This window comes from Sander vitreus, chromosome 4 (genome assembly GCF_031162955.1).
Source record: "Sander vitreus isolate 19-12246 chromosome 4, sanVit1, whole genome shotgun sequence".
NCBI classification, from domain to species: Eukaryota; Metazoa; Chordata; class Actinopteri; order Perciformes; family Percidae; genus Sander; species Sander vitreus.
Window position 1 is genome coordinate 3498149 of NC_135858.1, and position 14517 is coordinate 3512665.

The 14517-nt window shown below is 40.3% G+C and overlaps 1 protein-coding gene across 2 annotated transcripts in view; it reads left to right on the top strand.

The window, feature by feature from the left end:
* Positions 1 to 3490: 3490 nt before the first annotated feature.
* Positions 3491 to 14517, top strand: part of shq1 (SHQ1, H/ACA ribonucleoprotein assembly factor) — a 42447-nt gene continuing 31420 nt past the window's right edge. Inside the window, exons 1-7 of one of the 2 annotated variants that reach the window (XM_078247727.1) lie at positions 3491 to 3550; positions 4465 to 4635; positions 4900 to 4964; positions 12166 to 12294; positions 12901 to 13061; positions 14014 to 14126; positions 14223 to 14320. In XM_078247727.1, the coding sequence (XP_078103853.1) occupies positions 4493 to 4635; positions 4900 to 4964; positions 12166 to 12294; positions 12901 to 13061; positions 14014 to 14126; positions 14223 to 14320 (709 nt within the window). In that variant the 5' untranslated portion in view covers positions 3491 to 3550; positions 4465 to 4492. The remainder of the gene's footprint in view (positions 3551 to 4464; positions 4636 to 4899; positions 4965 to 12165; positions 12295 to 12900; positions 13062 to 14013; positions 14127 to 14222; positions 14321 to 14517) is intronic. The other variant, XM_078247728.1, reaches the window with a different exon arrangement.

The window sequence follows — 14517 nt, forward strand, 5'->3', positions numbered from 1 at the left end:
TAGTTGCAGTCAGTAGATGTGCCAGAACTACAGTGACTGTCAGTACCCGATCCGTAACGCCTGTAAGATCCGTTCTGCACATGCGCTGAATTATGCGCATGCGCAGAAACCCAACGTGTTTTACGACACTGCCTGATCAGTTCTACGCTTGCGCGCACACACCGGCAAACTTCACAGCTCTATGCACGCATTGGCTTAAGGATGTTTGGACATTTCTGGTTACCAGAGGAAAACATTAGACAGTGACAGTAGACTGTTATGATGGCAGAGATGAAGTTTACAAGGTGTTTGCTGGAGTTGCCTAAAGTATCTGTTAATGATATACGGAGGGTCGTACGGCCATCCAGTACAACACCATGTAGCAAATTAAATAAAGGCTTCAAATGTTACGTTTCATCATTTCTTTGCAACTTTGAAGGTAAAAGCCTTGCTTTGGTGTTTTAAGTCATGACTCCATCTTGCTTCAGGTTAATCATGCTTTAAATAAAGTTTAAGCATGTGTATACCTCTCACTTTATGTGTTTGTACTTCGATGAAAGTATCAGGTAAAAACAGGGCTACAAATGAGATCTCTGTGAGAGACCAGCTAACTCCTAGCAAACTATTATGTAGCTCAATGCTGGACATTTCACCCCAAATTCCGGTCACTTTACTGTATTTGTATTTGTTTAGTATTTGGTTTAGAAGCCTTTATTGGTGATTTTTTACGGTACAAAGTCCTGCTACATACGTACATATATAGCTAGCTATATATGCTCCGCTATGTCGCGTTAGCATGCAGCTACAATAGTTAGCTATGAGTATGCTCACGTTAGATTGTAGTGGAACGAAGCAGCACTTTCTAACGTCAAAAATCGCAGATAAAGGCTTCTGAACCAAACACTACACAATCGGACATGTTTTGGCAGGAATGTGACCCGGAATTGGGGCGAATGTAACAACATTGCCAGCTAAGATGACATGTTTACTGCCGTTAGCATGTAGCTACTATAGTGGTATACAGCAGTGGTGGCTGGAAGAGCTGTCCTCCCGTCTTCAAAAGGACACTTATGTACGTTTACACTTCATCGCATTAATAAAAGACAGTCTATGGTTATTAGTCAAGACGAAGTATTAAAAGTAAAAACATTAACATAAACACAACGACGTCGCTACACGGTTTTGGATCAGTGACAAGTCTCGATTGTTTGTAGCTATGACTATTGTATAATAAAGATTTAATAAAAAAGTTGTGATGTTTGGTCGTAAAGTGTTTCAACGCATGCGTGGTACAAATTGCACAGGGACATTGTTAGTTTTCTACTACGTAATTATGCGCATGCGCAGAACGGATCTTACAGGCGGTACTGACAGTGACCACAATGTTGCCAAGTAACGTTAAATCAAAGTCTGGTTTTCAAAAAAGGAAAGAGAGAGAAAAGAGAGAGAGCAAAGACAAAGGAAAGGGTGTCAAACTGTAACCCAGTTTTTGACCAAGAAAGGTGGGTAGCCTATAGTCTGTGAGTGGTATTAACTAGGGCTGTCAAAATAACGCGTTATTTTCGATTAATTAATCTGAGAGAAAATAACGCGTTAAACAAAATTAACGCAGATTAATCCATTCCATATTGACTTTTGCATACAGACGAAAATCTGGTGCCACTGACATGTCTGTGCTTCTCTCTGCTGCTCTGAAACAGACATTACAGGAAACACAAACACCGCTGCATGTGACGCTAGTTAACACTATACTCAACAGCAGCTAACGTTAGCCTACCGCTAGCTAGTTAACACAATACTCAACAGCAGCTAACGTTAGCCTACCGCTAGCTAGTAGCTGGATTAAACACGGTTAAAATCCTGACAGCTAACGCTAAACGGTGTAAAGTGTGACTGTGTTTTACTGTAGAGGATTCAACACCGGGATGTAACAATCTGCAGCTGCCGTCGGAGAAACAACACAGACGGTGGGAAAAAAAAACAACAACAAAAAACACAGCCGGTTCGTTCAATGAAACTGGTAAACTACAGCCTCGTGGTGCATTTGAAGTTATTGTAAATGTCCTTTTCCTATCTGGTTGTTGTTTTTGTCGGTCAACAGCAATTTACTAGTGAAATAAGTTATTGTTATACATTATTATTAAATCATTTAATTTTGACCATATGGCCTTAGCAATAAACAAGCCATTCTTTAATGTCACCAACTGTTGTTTAGTACCCTTTTTTCTTTTCTTTTTTTACTTTCTTAAAAAGTATTGGTTCAGGCACTGTTAATTATGTATGCGATTAATTTTGATTAATTAATCACAGAGTATGTAATTAATTAGATAACATTTTTTAATCGATTGACAGCCCTAGTATTAACCTGTTGGCTTAATGTCCATAGTGAACTAAGCTAGCTAGCTACAGACTAGTGTTAGCCTACATTGAATCACCATTTAATCAGTGCAGGGAAACGTTTAGCAAGATATTCATATTAAATCATTGTCCCTGCCCCTTTTAGCAGACTTAACAACAGATGAGTCAGCAGCAGCCCAGTCTCCCCCTTTCTGTGCCCCTCCCTGTCCCAGTGAAGAATGTGAGCAACGTGTTCAATGACATGACAGTTAGCATCATTGCAGGGAGTCTGTGGGGATTTCTCTGTCTCTCTTGCTCTTTTTACCATTACAAAAAAGAAATATTTATTAATGACAGAAATTTTCTCACATAATGATCATTATGAAATAAAATAAAAACAACCTACTGTCTGTACTGGATGCTGGACAGTTAGAAACAGTAAGTAGCTTAACTGAGCCTGCATGTAAGATACAGACAATATTAACTGTATTGAACTACAAGAAGCAAGACAGTTGCAAGCCTTTAATTAGAGTTATGTAAAGCTTTTGACGGGACAGTTAGGTCCTAGAGATGTGGTGACAACAGCTGCGCAGAGGGGGCCCAATTTGATTTTTTGTCATGGGGCCCAAAATTCCTGGCGGCACCCCTGCCTATAGTCCTATATCAATCAAATAAGAGTAACTATTGACTGTAGGTGTCAAATAAATGTAACAGAGTAAAAACTACAATATGTGCCTCTGGAATGTAGTAGATCTGGGCCTATAAAGTGGGAAAATGGAAATGCTCAACTGAAGTAGGCTACAAGCACTCAGGCTACAGTAGGCTATTCAAGTAGGCGTACAGTAAACACATTCCACTACCACTGCTGACGTTTATTTATGAAAGTTTAATATGTGTTTTTGTTGTTTGTTTTCTTTTTCAGGATTTTATAATCATGATTTAACTCGTGAAAGAAAACCTAACTAATCTGCATTTTACCTTTGTTCACCTGTCACCTGCTCAAGGAGCATGGGGACAAATGTGTGCGTGCCACACTTTTATTAAAATACATAGCAACATTTCATATTGCTACACTGAGATACTCTTGATATATTTGTTTCGTATCTGTCTTGTGAAATTTTTTTTAGATTTTAGTCAGAACATTTTTATTGCCTGTTTACACTTTGTACTACGGTAAAACATGGGCGCTACATCTAAGAACTGCCAGTGAAGCTTGTTGGGGTAACTGTTTCTGGTGAGTGTGTATTCTTATAAGCCGTATCTGAAATGTGCTGTAGTGACTGTCACTGAAGTGATATAAACAGTCCATTCCCACAGCATGCATTGAAATAATAAGTAATGTAAGGTAGTTGTCGCGTAATCTATAAGCTTGCACTGCTGCTATGCTATGTTAGCCGAAACACGAGGAGACCAGTCATGTGTTAGCTTAGTTTACAGGCTAGTAATGTTAGCCATACAACGAAACTTCATTTAGTCAGTGTGACATAAAGCTCATCAATAGATATGGTCACTTAATAGATCACCACTTTATATGTCTTTTGATTGTTAGAGTATAATGTTTAATTAGGAATGCATACGGTTAGGCCAATTCAAACTCCCCAACTTTAACGTTAACGTAAACGTTAGCTCAATACGATTTTGCAAATATCTTTTAAACATGCCTCTAGGTAGATTATATTTATGCCGAACATAATTACTGAACGTTATACTTTTTTTAAATGGGTTAAGCAACGCTTTGAAAGATACACTGGTTCGTCAACAAGCAAGACCTTTTAAAATGTCTCGATTTTTCGAATGCAGTTTGGCATGAAGATGTTTATAAACAAGAGAAGACGGAAGGTAGGAGTTACTAGGTAACATAAAGTCAAAGTAAACACACCTTTTGTAACTTTCTGCGGTCGGAAACGAGTCGTTATGTTTTACACAAGCTATGTTTACAGTTTTCACTCTCAGTGTGGCACATGTGGGCTGCTGCTGTGGAGACGTGATCGACTAGCTACAACTACATTTAATAGAGTCAACCACAAGGTGGCATGCTATAGTCAGCTGGGGCCGTTATTCAGTCAAACAGCCCGGCAGACTGCTATGGAATGCAATCTTATACATTGTAACTGGAGCATGAGATTCCTCCTGTCATTGATGCTACAGGTCTGTGTGTATTACACCAGCATTCATAATGATAACTCCGGCGTTTGACTTGAGCCAAGATGCAGAGTACCTGATCCTCAGCATCCGTGTGCCCTACACCAGAACATCAGAATTTGACCTTTACATTGATGGGTCAGATTTCAAGTTCTATGCCAAGCCCTACTTTCTCAGGTGAGTTAAGCAATACTCTTAAACTGATGCAAGGTGTATCTCTGTTGAAACCTAGCTTGGATGAAAAAGGGGGTGATGAAAGCAGTTAATTCACGGACTTATCAGGTACCACGGTCTATCTTAGACTTGGATTTGCTGTCATTTATCTTCTGACCATGGTATTGGTCTCAATAGCAATAGAAAATTGACCGGATTTAGCAAATAGGGTGTTTTGCCTTTTGTTATTAGTGACTGTAACCGTCTGGGTCTATGTGTTATTTTCAGATTATCTCTTCCTGGAAGAATAGTGGAGGATGGGAGAGAAAAGGCCAAATTTGACATTGATAAAGGTAGGTCACATTATTAAATAGGGCTGAACAATATAGGAATATAATCTAATTGTGATATTTTTTGAGACCAATAAGGCAATTATGATGTAGTACGCAAAAAAGTTCCTTATCTTCCTCTATCTTCTTCCTTGTCTGTATTAGTATTATTGAAAATGTAATATAAATCTTACTGATCTCCTGTCAGTAATAGTATTGTAAAAAAAAAATAAACAACAAACTCTCACTCGACCTCTCTTCCTCTGCATCATGGTTGGTGCTAGACTGAGAACTGACAGTGCGTTCCATTTGTACTCGGAAGTCCGACAACCTCGCAGTACCCCGAGTTCAAAATCCAACATGGCTGTCCCGAGCATCAACAGTTGTGAAAGCTGTAGCAACATACAGTTATGAGCACTTCTGTCTTATTTGTGTCTCACTAAATCGTACACACAGCACCGTTGACCAACAAAAATCTGGTCTAAAGTCAGTAGCGCAGCATTTCATTGTTATTTTAACAGCACATTAGTAAAATGCGCCTAGGCTTATGCACAGCGCGCGCACACTATGCTTGTTACACACACAGGGACACGCAGCAGCACACACACGTGCAAAAGATTACAAATACAAATATTACGGTGCAAATCCGCCATCATAATAGCAATGCGCCAAGGTCCAAACACGCCTGGCTTTTAAAGGGAATGGGAGATGATACTCTGGTTTGTTGCATGTAACGCCCAAAACACACCTATGAATTAATGAAGACACTAAGTACAACCCTTTTGAACCATGCGCCCGGTGCACAGACCCCTTTTTTCCGCCGTCAAACTAGCAAAAGCGCTTCATGCCGTGCACTTAGATCGTTAACATAGGGCCCTAAAGCTATTCCCACAGTGAAAAATCCGACTTGTAAATTGAACGCATTCAACTCTGGTGTGCCGTTATTCCCAGCTTCATAAATGGAATGCACTATGAGCCCCCTAGCAAGCTAGCTCACTAGCCAGCCATGATTTGGTAAATCGGTTTGTATATCCGGTCTCTCTTTTTGAATGACGAATAGATTACCGCTGCCTGCTGGCATGGAGAGTTATTTCCTCTCACGCAGGCGCAGCACGTGCGTGCTAGTTGGCCACCGACTGTAGTCAGCTTTTTGGCTCGGCCTTCATCGCCACTAGTTCTTTGCCGTGTGCCTGGCGTGTCAGCACCTTCACTCGCTTCACTTTAGTCAGCAGTTGGGACGCGACAAGACACGGCACTGTACTTGGTCTTGATGAGCTGCAGCATTTATTCATAGACAAACTGAAACATACGCTTTACATTTACTACCACTTGACAACTTTACTGCCAATTTGTTCTCTGCTCTAATTGCCAATAGCTGTCTTCTCTTAGCACATCCACCGTCTCTCTCTCTCTCTCTCTCTCTCTCTCTCTCTCTCTCTCTCTCTACCACACACTTGCTATGCACACATTACCCTAACTCTTATACCAATGTAATATGTAAACATGAGGATTCCACTTAAACGCGGCCTTGGCCATTTTCACAGAGAAGTACTGCAAGCATCAAGTCTCGAGTCAAATCTTTGCAATATTGCATCTTCTAAGTAGCAGTGTAAATCTAGCATGCACACAACCTGGAGGAACACCCAGTTTCCCATACACATTTCCTATCCTCAACCTACCCTTTTTCTTATTGGATCAAATATAAAACAATTAGTTTCTCAGGTTGCTGTAAAGTTGCTGCTGTTGTCTATCGGATTGGATGTCTGTCACCCACCGCTACAGAACATCAGCACTCTGTGAGCATTGATCCAGAGAAGCGCTGGGAGGCGAGAGAAGGGGGAAAAACAACAACATAGAAGTTCTAATGGAGGATCTGATATCTTCCATTCATTTTATTTCTTGTGTGTGTTTTTGTCAACACTACAAAACGAGTCATAGCAGGATTTTCAGGATACAGTGTGTTTCTAAGTCCTAACAACTGTTGTTTTTTTCCTTCCAGTGTTTGCCCGGTGTTTGTCAGAATGTGCTGACCTATACTTTCAACAAGGAAAAACAGTTGTGCAAATGTTATCTGAACATATTGAGCTGTATTTCATTGCATCATCTGTATGCTGAGCAAGCAACAAAACAGTTGAACCTTTTAATGGATAGTTTCACAGTGAAGATACAGACAGGAGATACAAGGAGAAAGTAAGACCTGCGTATGACTTGCAACAAAGTCCCCTGGCTGGGATTGAACCTGAAGTTGTGGTTATATGTAGGGCTATATATCTATAACAATGTCAAAACATGGTGAAAAATGTGGATCCAAAGCCTAAGATGACATCCTCAAATGTCTTGTTTTGTCCACAACTTAAAGATATTGAGTTAACTGTCACAGAGGACAGAAGAAACTAGAAAATATTCACATTTAAGAAGCTGGAATCAGAGAAATAAAAAAATGACTCAAAATAGTTGGCGATTAATTTAATAGTTGACAACTAATCGATTAATCGTTACACCTCTAGTTATATGGTAGAGCTGGGCAATATATTGATATTATATCCATATCGTGATATAAGACTAGATATCATCTTAGATTTTGGATATCGTAATATCGTAATATTGTATAGTAGTAATAGTGGTGTCTTTTCCTGGTTTTAACGGCTGCATTACAGTAAAGTGATGTCATTTTCTGAACTTACCAGACTGTTGTAACTGTTCTATTATTTGCCTTTACCCACTTAGTCATTATATCTACATTACTGATGATTATTTATCAAAAATCTCATTGTGTAAATATTTTGTGAAAGCACCAACAGTCAACACTACAATATCGTTGCGGTATCGATATCGAGGTATTTGATACTTATTTTTGTAACAATCAAGTATCAAAAACTGAGGCGGACATGCTGTTGGATGCTGTCCTCCTCTCCTACTTCAATGCCTAACGAATCTCTCTCTTTCTCTCCCTGACTCTGTCTTTCACTGGTTGAAGCCTGAAAATATTGTAAACAAATTAATAACATAACTAATTACACCAGTCGGACTGTTGAGCTCTGTTTCAGACCGATACCTCCGGTTCAGGCTGGTCCTCATCCTCAACACGGGCCTTTTTCAGTCGCGGAAAATACTTTTCAATACTCATCTGGATTGAAACAGCAAACATTCAGTGTCATTTAAAAAAAAAAAAAGACATATTATTTATAATACGTTGATTCACAGCTGCTAATTATAGTGTTTTGACCTCGACAACCCAACTGCATTTTACCGCAAACTTGCGACTCGGTAACTTTCTAAAGCGGGCGCAATCGCTTGTTTGCTAAGAGTCGGGTCGGTGATTGTGAACGTGTGATTGTGTAAAGGTGTTCACCAGATAGATACCAACCTTTAGTGAACTTGTGAATTTCGACAGCCGTCTTCTCTCCTTTACGGAGACAGACGCTGTGTGCACGGTGGGCTCGATGGCGTTTTAAGCCTCCAACATCGCCTTACCTAACCCTCACCTTAACACTAACATAACTTCTTTGACGTAACCATTGCCGCGCTGCCTGGAAGGCGACGTTGGGGGATAAAAACACCGAACACCGCACGGTGGGAGGACGTGTGTGTATGTGACACAGAGAGACGGAGGAGAGCAGGGAAAGGAAATGCAGGACAACGTGTTTTTAAATAGCGGTGTTGATAGTGAGGCGCACCGCCACACTATAGTCTATGTGTGGGAAACACTGTGAATTCTTGAGGGAGAGCTACCATAATGCTTGCTGAAATATGTAAAGCACAAATTGTTACAACAGCACTTTCCGTTAGGGAGATACTTGGAGGGATGCAAGTGAATGTGGTCTGCAATAGGGATGCACCGATCCGACTTTTTCAGTACTGATACCGATGCCTGGGCTTTGGGTATGAGGCGACACCGAGTATCGATCTGATACCAGTGTTTTTATTAATAAGCTGTATGCCTCACTGTGCGAAAGTGACTGGGATCATTCTTCTCTGTATGAGGCAACATCAGGCTTGAGTTAAACATTGCTTTCCTATCTTTGTGTAACAAAATGTACATAATACATAGATATACATTTACAGAATTGTTATTTATTATTAAAATAATACATTGTGGTGGCCGGGTTGGTTCAGTGGTTAGAGCAGGCGCACATATACTGAGAGGTTTATGCCTCAACGCAGAGGTCCAGGGTTGGAATCCGACCAGTGACGATTTCCTGCATGTCTCTCTCCCCTTTCTCACCTAGCTGTCCTGTCAAAATAAAGGTGGAAAATTATATATATATATATATATATATATATATATACATACATACACACATTGTGCACCACGACAGGTTATAATTTATACAGTACATAAACAGAATTGAACAGATTGGCCCCATTGTCACCTATACCCACTTCAGCTATTGGAGTCAGTATCAGATCGGTGCATTCTTGGTCTGCAACTTTGATATGACAGGTGTGCAGTGTGATATACTTGTGGCCAGTGTTGGGTGTAATGCGTTAACGCATTACAGTAACGTAACTACTACTACTTTTTTTGGGTTAAAAAGTAGTGTAACGTGCTACTACTGAAAATGTGGTAACGAAACATAGTTCCTTTTTCAATTCGGCGCAACGTTACTTTTCCCAGGGACAGATTTGACAGCGACGCTGCCTCCTCAGCTGCGCGCTCACAAGCTCCACACGGGACGGGACAGAGGCTGGTAGCAGAGTGATCATGGCGAGCGAGAAGCAGCCAAAACTAACTTTTGAGAGCGTTTTAAGCTTTGTGGCTTTTGGCTGGACGGCGCTCTGAGCCAGGCAGACGCAAAGCTGACAACCTCACACATGGATGCCGTGGAGATGGCCTCATTCGTGCACGCAGCGGACCGCTGTGGACTTGTGTCGGTTGCACGGACACTCAAGGATTTCCAGAAAAGAGGCTGCATGTGTCTACGACAATGCACGGACCATCGTGGCTGCGCGACCGGTACAAGTCGACACAGACATTACATAGTATACACTAACACCGTGTAACGCCGATGACCTGCTGATGTGCATTCAACCCGCGCTGGACTCGTTCATAATGAATCAGCCGTCACTCTGTGAGGAGAGAATCCAGCCTGCAGTGGAGTTCAGACACTTGACTGATAAATCAGAGATTGAATTTATGGTCAAAGATAGTTTTTGCATAATTAACTTCAGTCTCCGCCAGAGACGCCTGCTTTTAAAAGTAACAAGTTACTTTCCATAGGGGGTAACTAAGTAAAGTAACGGAATACCTTTTTAAGAAGTAACGAGCAAACACTACTTTTTAAAAGTAACTTCCCCAACACTGCTTGTGGCATGGTAATATGGGTGAACAGTGTGTTATGACAATAGTGATACATACATGGGGAAAATTCAAATGAAACCGTTGTAATTGGAAACTTTAGTCATCCTGGTCCTTATTAAACTTTTCAGAAATGTGCATGATATTGTTGACCAGTCAGACACTTACAATGGCGTGATTGATCCCCAGGGTGTCTTTAGTTAGTACTTCAGTCAATCAGCCAGGGTAAATTAACCCACCGATCATGTTATTTCATCCCATTTAAAGGGCCACTGGAGCCATCTGTCATGTCACAATGATTAAAGCCTGCTGGCTGCCTGTAATATGTCTTTTCACAGTGACAGTGATGTGGAGCTCGTGTAGGACTTTCTTTCACTATACAACGAGCAAATGAAACGTCATAATGACTTCTGGAGTGACGTTCACTAGTGTCTATACGATACTGTCTGACACTGATGTCGCTTTGATTGCGTTTGCACGTAATCAGTTCTAATGAAGTTGTCTTTATGGGGACATCTGTCTTATGGACTCTGACACCTCATTGCCCGTCTGTCAGCAGGGCCCCAGTTCACTCGCTGTGTCTAAATAAGCCTGTGACATCTGCTAATAAAGCTCCGCTAATGACTGTCCTTGTTTAGACTTCTAATGAGCAACCATTAAGATCCCTCTTTCAGGCTTTTTTATTCTGAACGGCCTACAACTCAAGCAATTAGTCAGCTCCCGTCCTGAAGCACATCTAAGCTTTAACACTTGGGTGCATTGAAATTTGATGAGGTCTTTAGGCGACCATCAGATTTTCTCTGTGGTGGGGCCAAATCAGTCTAATTCATCTAGTGCCTGTTTAGTTTTAATAGCGGTTTGTAAAGAAACTACTTAATTTTGAAGTGTTGCATGCACAGTTGGCCGGATTGATTGGCTATTGTTTGTTATAAATAGACACTTTCAAATTAAAATCTACAACAGTGCAAAAAGCGATTAATCACGGTTCCTTTTTTTTCAGATTAAAATGAATAGCCTGTGATTATTGTGTTTTTTGTGTAGTTTTGTGTTTTTCTCGTCTTCTCCTCCGACAGGTTGTGAGTCATCATGTCATTGTTATTCAATGTTATCATATCGCACGTCAGTTTATGAAGAGCATTAAGTCATTTCCTTCCCAACTTAGTATACATATAATAATTGATATGTGATTCATATTGTCAATGGAAAAAAATCTGAAAGGTACTGCACTGTTTAAAAGTAAAGCCTTTTTTTTGTTATCAATTTATCTTCTGATTATCTTCTTTCAATTGATAGCCTTGTATAAAATGTCAAAACTAAAATGACTCATATTACTCAAGTCTGAAGTGAATATTATTTTGAAACTTATTTTGAAAAGTCACAAAAATAGTAGTCAGTTCCTAAAACATTTAAGCAAATACTCGGTAATCTGTTATTACCAAATCACTGCTACAGTAAATTCACGTTTGATAAATGACAAAGGGTCAATGGGTTGTCATAATGATAACTAGTTGATTTATGGGCTGTTAATTAATTAATTGTTTCATTTCATTTATATTTTATTTCGAACAAAACTAAAATATAAAAATATAAAAAATTACTACTAAAATATATATATATATATATATATATATCATATACTGTACCTACTATATATATATATATACTACTACTCAACTACATATATCTATAAAATAAAAAAGTGCGTAGCAACACACCAAAGGAAAAAGAACAATATCTATACAGTGTTATAAATAATATAAAAAATACTATTACAATTAATATTTCCAAAAACTGTCCGAAAAAACTGTTTCAGAATGAGAAATAGATGGTGTATTAAATAATAGGCAAACCGTGTGTAGGGATGTTATTAAAAAGGAGCTCTGAATGGTTAAAAAAAAAACCCCGCATCCCTTCATCCTGCTGCAGGTCTCGTCACTCTTTGGGTCCCCAAGGAAACAGCCGGAGAGCACTTTGAAGGACTTCAGATGCTGACGAGTCTCCTCGCCCCAAAAGGCTCCCGTTCAGCAAAACCACTGATAGAGGACTTAAGCACAGGTTAGCCAAATCTATACACCAGTTCAATTAAAGTGCTCATATTATGCTCATTTTCAGGTTCAAAATTGTTTTTAAAGGTTGTACCAGAATAGGTTTACATGGTTTAATTTTCAAAAAACCCCATATTTTTGTTGTACTGCACATTGCTGCAGCTCCTCTTTTCACCCTGTGTGTTGAGCTCTCTGTTTTAGCTACAGAGTGAGACATCTCACTTCTGTTCCATATCTGTTGGGAGTCGCACATGCGCAGTAGCTAGTTAAGGACAACTAGCCAGTCAGAAGCAAGAGTATGAGGGCGTGTCACGCTAGCAGCTAGGCGAGCATTATAAGGTGTGTTACAAAGTGACGCACGTTGGTCACGGAAGTAAAATCTGGACTACAACAGAGCTGTTTGGAGCAGTTTGTGAACAGTGTTTTCTGTTGGAGATGGTAAGTCCCTTTGCGGTGGACTTTGGGCTTTTTCACTTTGCAAACCTATAACGTGCACAAAAAGATATATGTAACACAATAAAGGAAAGGGGAAAAGCCAAAAAGCATAATATGAGCACTTTTAAAGTAATGATGGAATTAAGCTAGAACCAACCATAACTTTATAACATTTCAAAAGGATGCAGTGAAGCTGCCGGGGATGATGAAGACGACGATGAGGAAGAATTTGACTGGCAGGTCGAGCAGGAGGTGTACAAGGAGAGCTCTGAGGAGGAGCTGAGAGCCCTGCCGAAATATGGCTTTGGTAATCGGCGGTCTGGAGTGTTTGCAAGATTACAGGTGAGGTTACAGATACTGATTATTTCTAGGACTGGGTATCTTTCAAATAATGTTCGATACCGGCACAAATACCAATACTGTGACATTGATACTGGCTCCTGAACCAATTTTATAAAAAACATTTTAACAAAAATAAATTCCAATACTCTGTGTGTAATGTAGAGTTTTTCCTGTGTGTCTCTACAACGTGTAATGTTAGACAGCCAATCACAGACACTATTAGATCTTGGTAGAAGCATGCTGAATGCTTATTGGCTCACTAGTCTCGCTTTGTCAGACCTTCCTCCACAGCGCTGCGGAGGAGGGTCTGGCTAGTCCACACAGCATTCCTGGATGGGAGAAATAACGTGCTCTGGTTTATTGGCATTTCTTTAAACCAATCACAATCGTCTTGGCTCGGCACCAGACGGAGCCCCAGTGCCGCTGCAAAATAGCCTCGGGAAGGAACTTGTTTTGGTGGAACGTGTGTATTTCAAAGGTTGTTTTAGTCGTGCAACAGAAAACTCAGATTGGACAGATAGTCTAGCTAGCTGTCTGGATTTACCCTGCAGAGATCTGAGGAGCAGTTAACCATAGTCCTCAGAAATCCACCGGAGTTTATAATTACAACACAAAGAAAATGGAAGGTAATGGTAAATTATAAAGTTATAAAAATAACGGACACCCGGCCCGAAAAAGTGACATCCGGCGGAATTTCCGCACTGGAGCAATTCCGGAAGTGGAACGTCGTGGATATAGACGATTGGCTCACTGACGCGGATTAGATTTACTCATTAGGTATTGAATGACGAGGCATTTTTCGATACTAAGGGGGCAATTCGGTCGGTGCCTAAAAAGTATCAAATTCGGTACCCAGCCTTAATTATTTCCTCATCGGTGAAACCCTTGCATCTTTTCTGATTTAAACAAAGTTGCTGAATACAGATTTTCTATGTCGGGACTGTCCCTACAGGAGGAACTGAGTGATGTGACTGATATCAAGAACCCAGAAGGAAGGCCAGCGGCAGAGAGGAGGCAGGCACGACTGGACGCAGAGGCAGCTGCTTTTTCACCTGACCATTACCTGTGAGTTTATCAAAGTAAAAACCTCTGACACCCTAAAACATCTTTTTTTTTCCCCCCACCCCTGTGCTGTCTGCTAACATCTGTGTGTCATTTCAGGGCTGATTTGTTCGAGGATGAGGAGATAAAGGGGCTGCTGAAGTTCAGGCCGTGGTGGGCCAAACTGAGTCCTTCTACAGAGCAGGAGGGAGAAGCTGGTCAGTTCAAGTCATTCCTTCATAATCCTGTTTTTTTTTGTATAGATCTTTTAATCTAAATGGTGTCGCTAGGATCAATCTAAAACAGTAACAGGAATTTGCACTTTTCTTTACCCAGTGATGAACAAACAAACTATAGATGAACACGCACACAAAGAAATAGAATAAAGATGTTGTATTATACAAATGAAACCAAT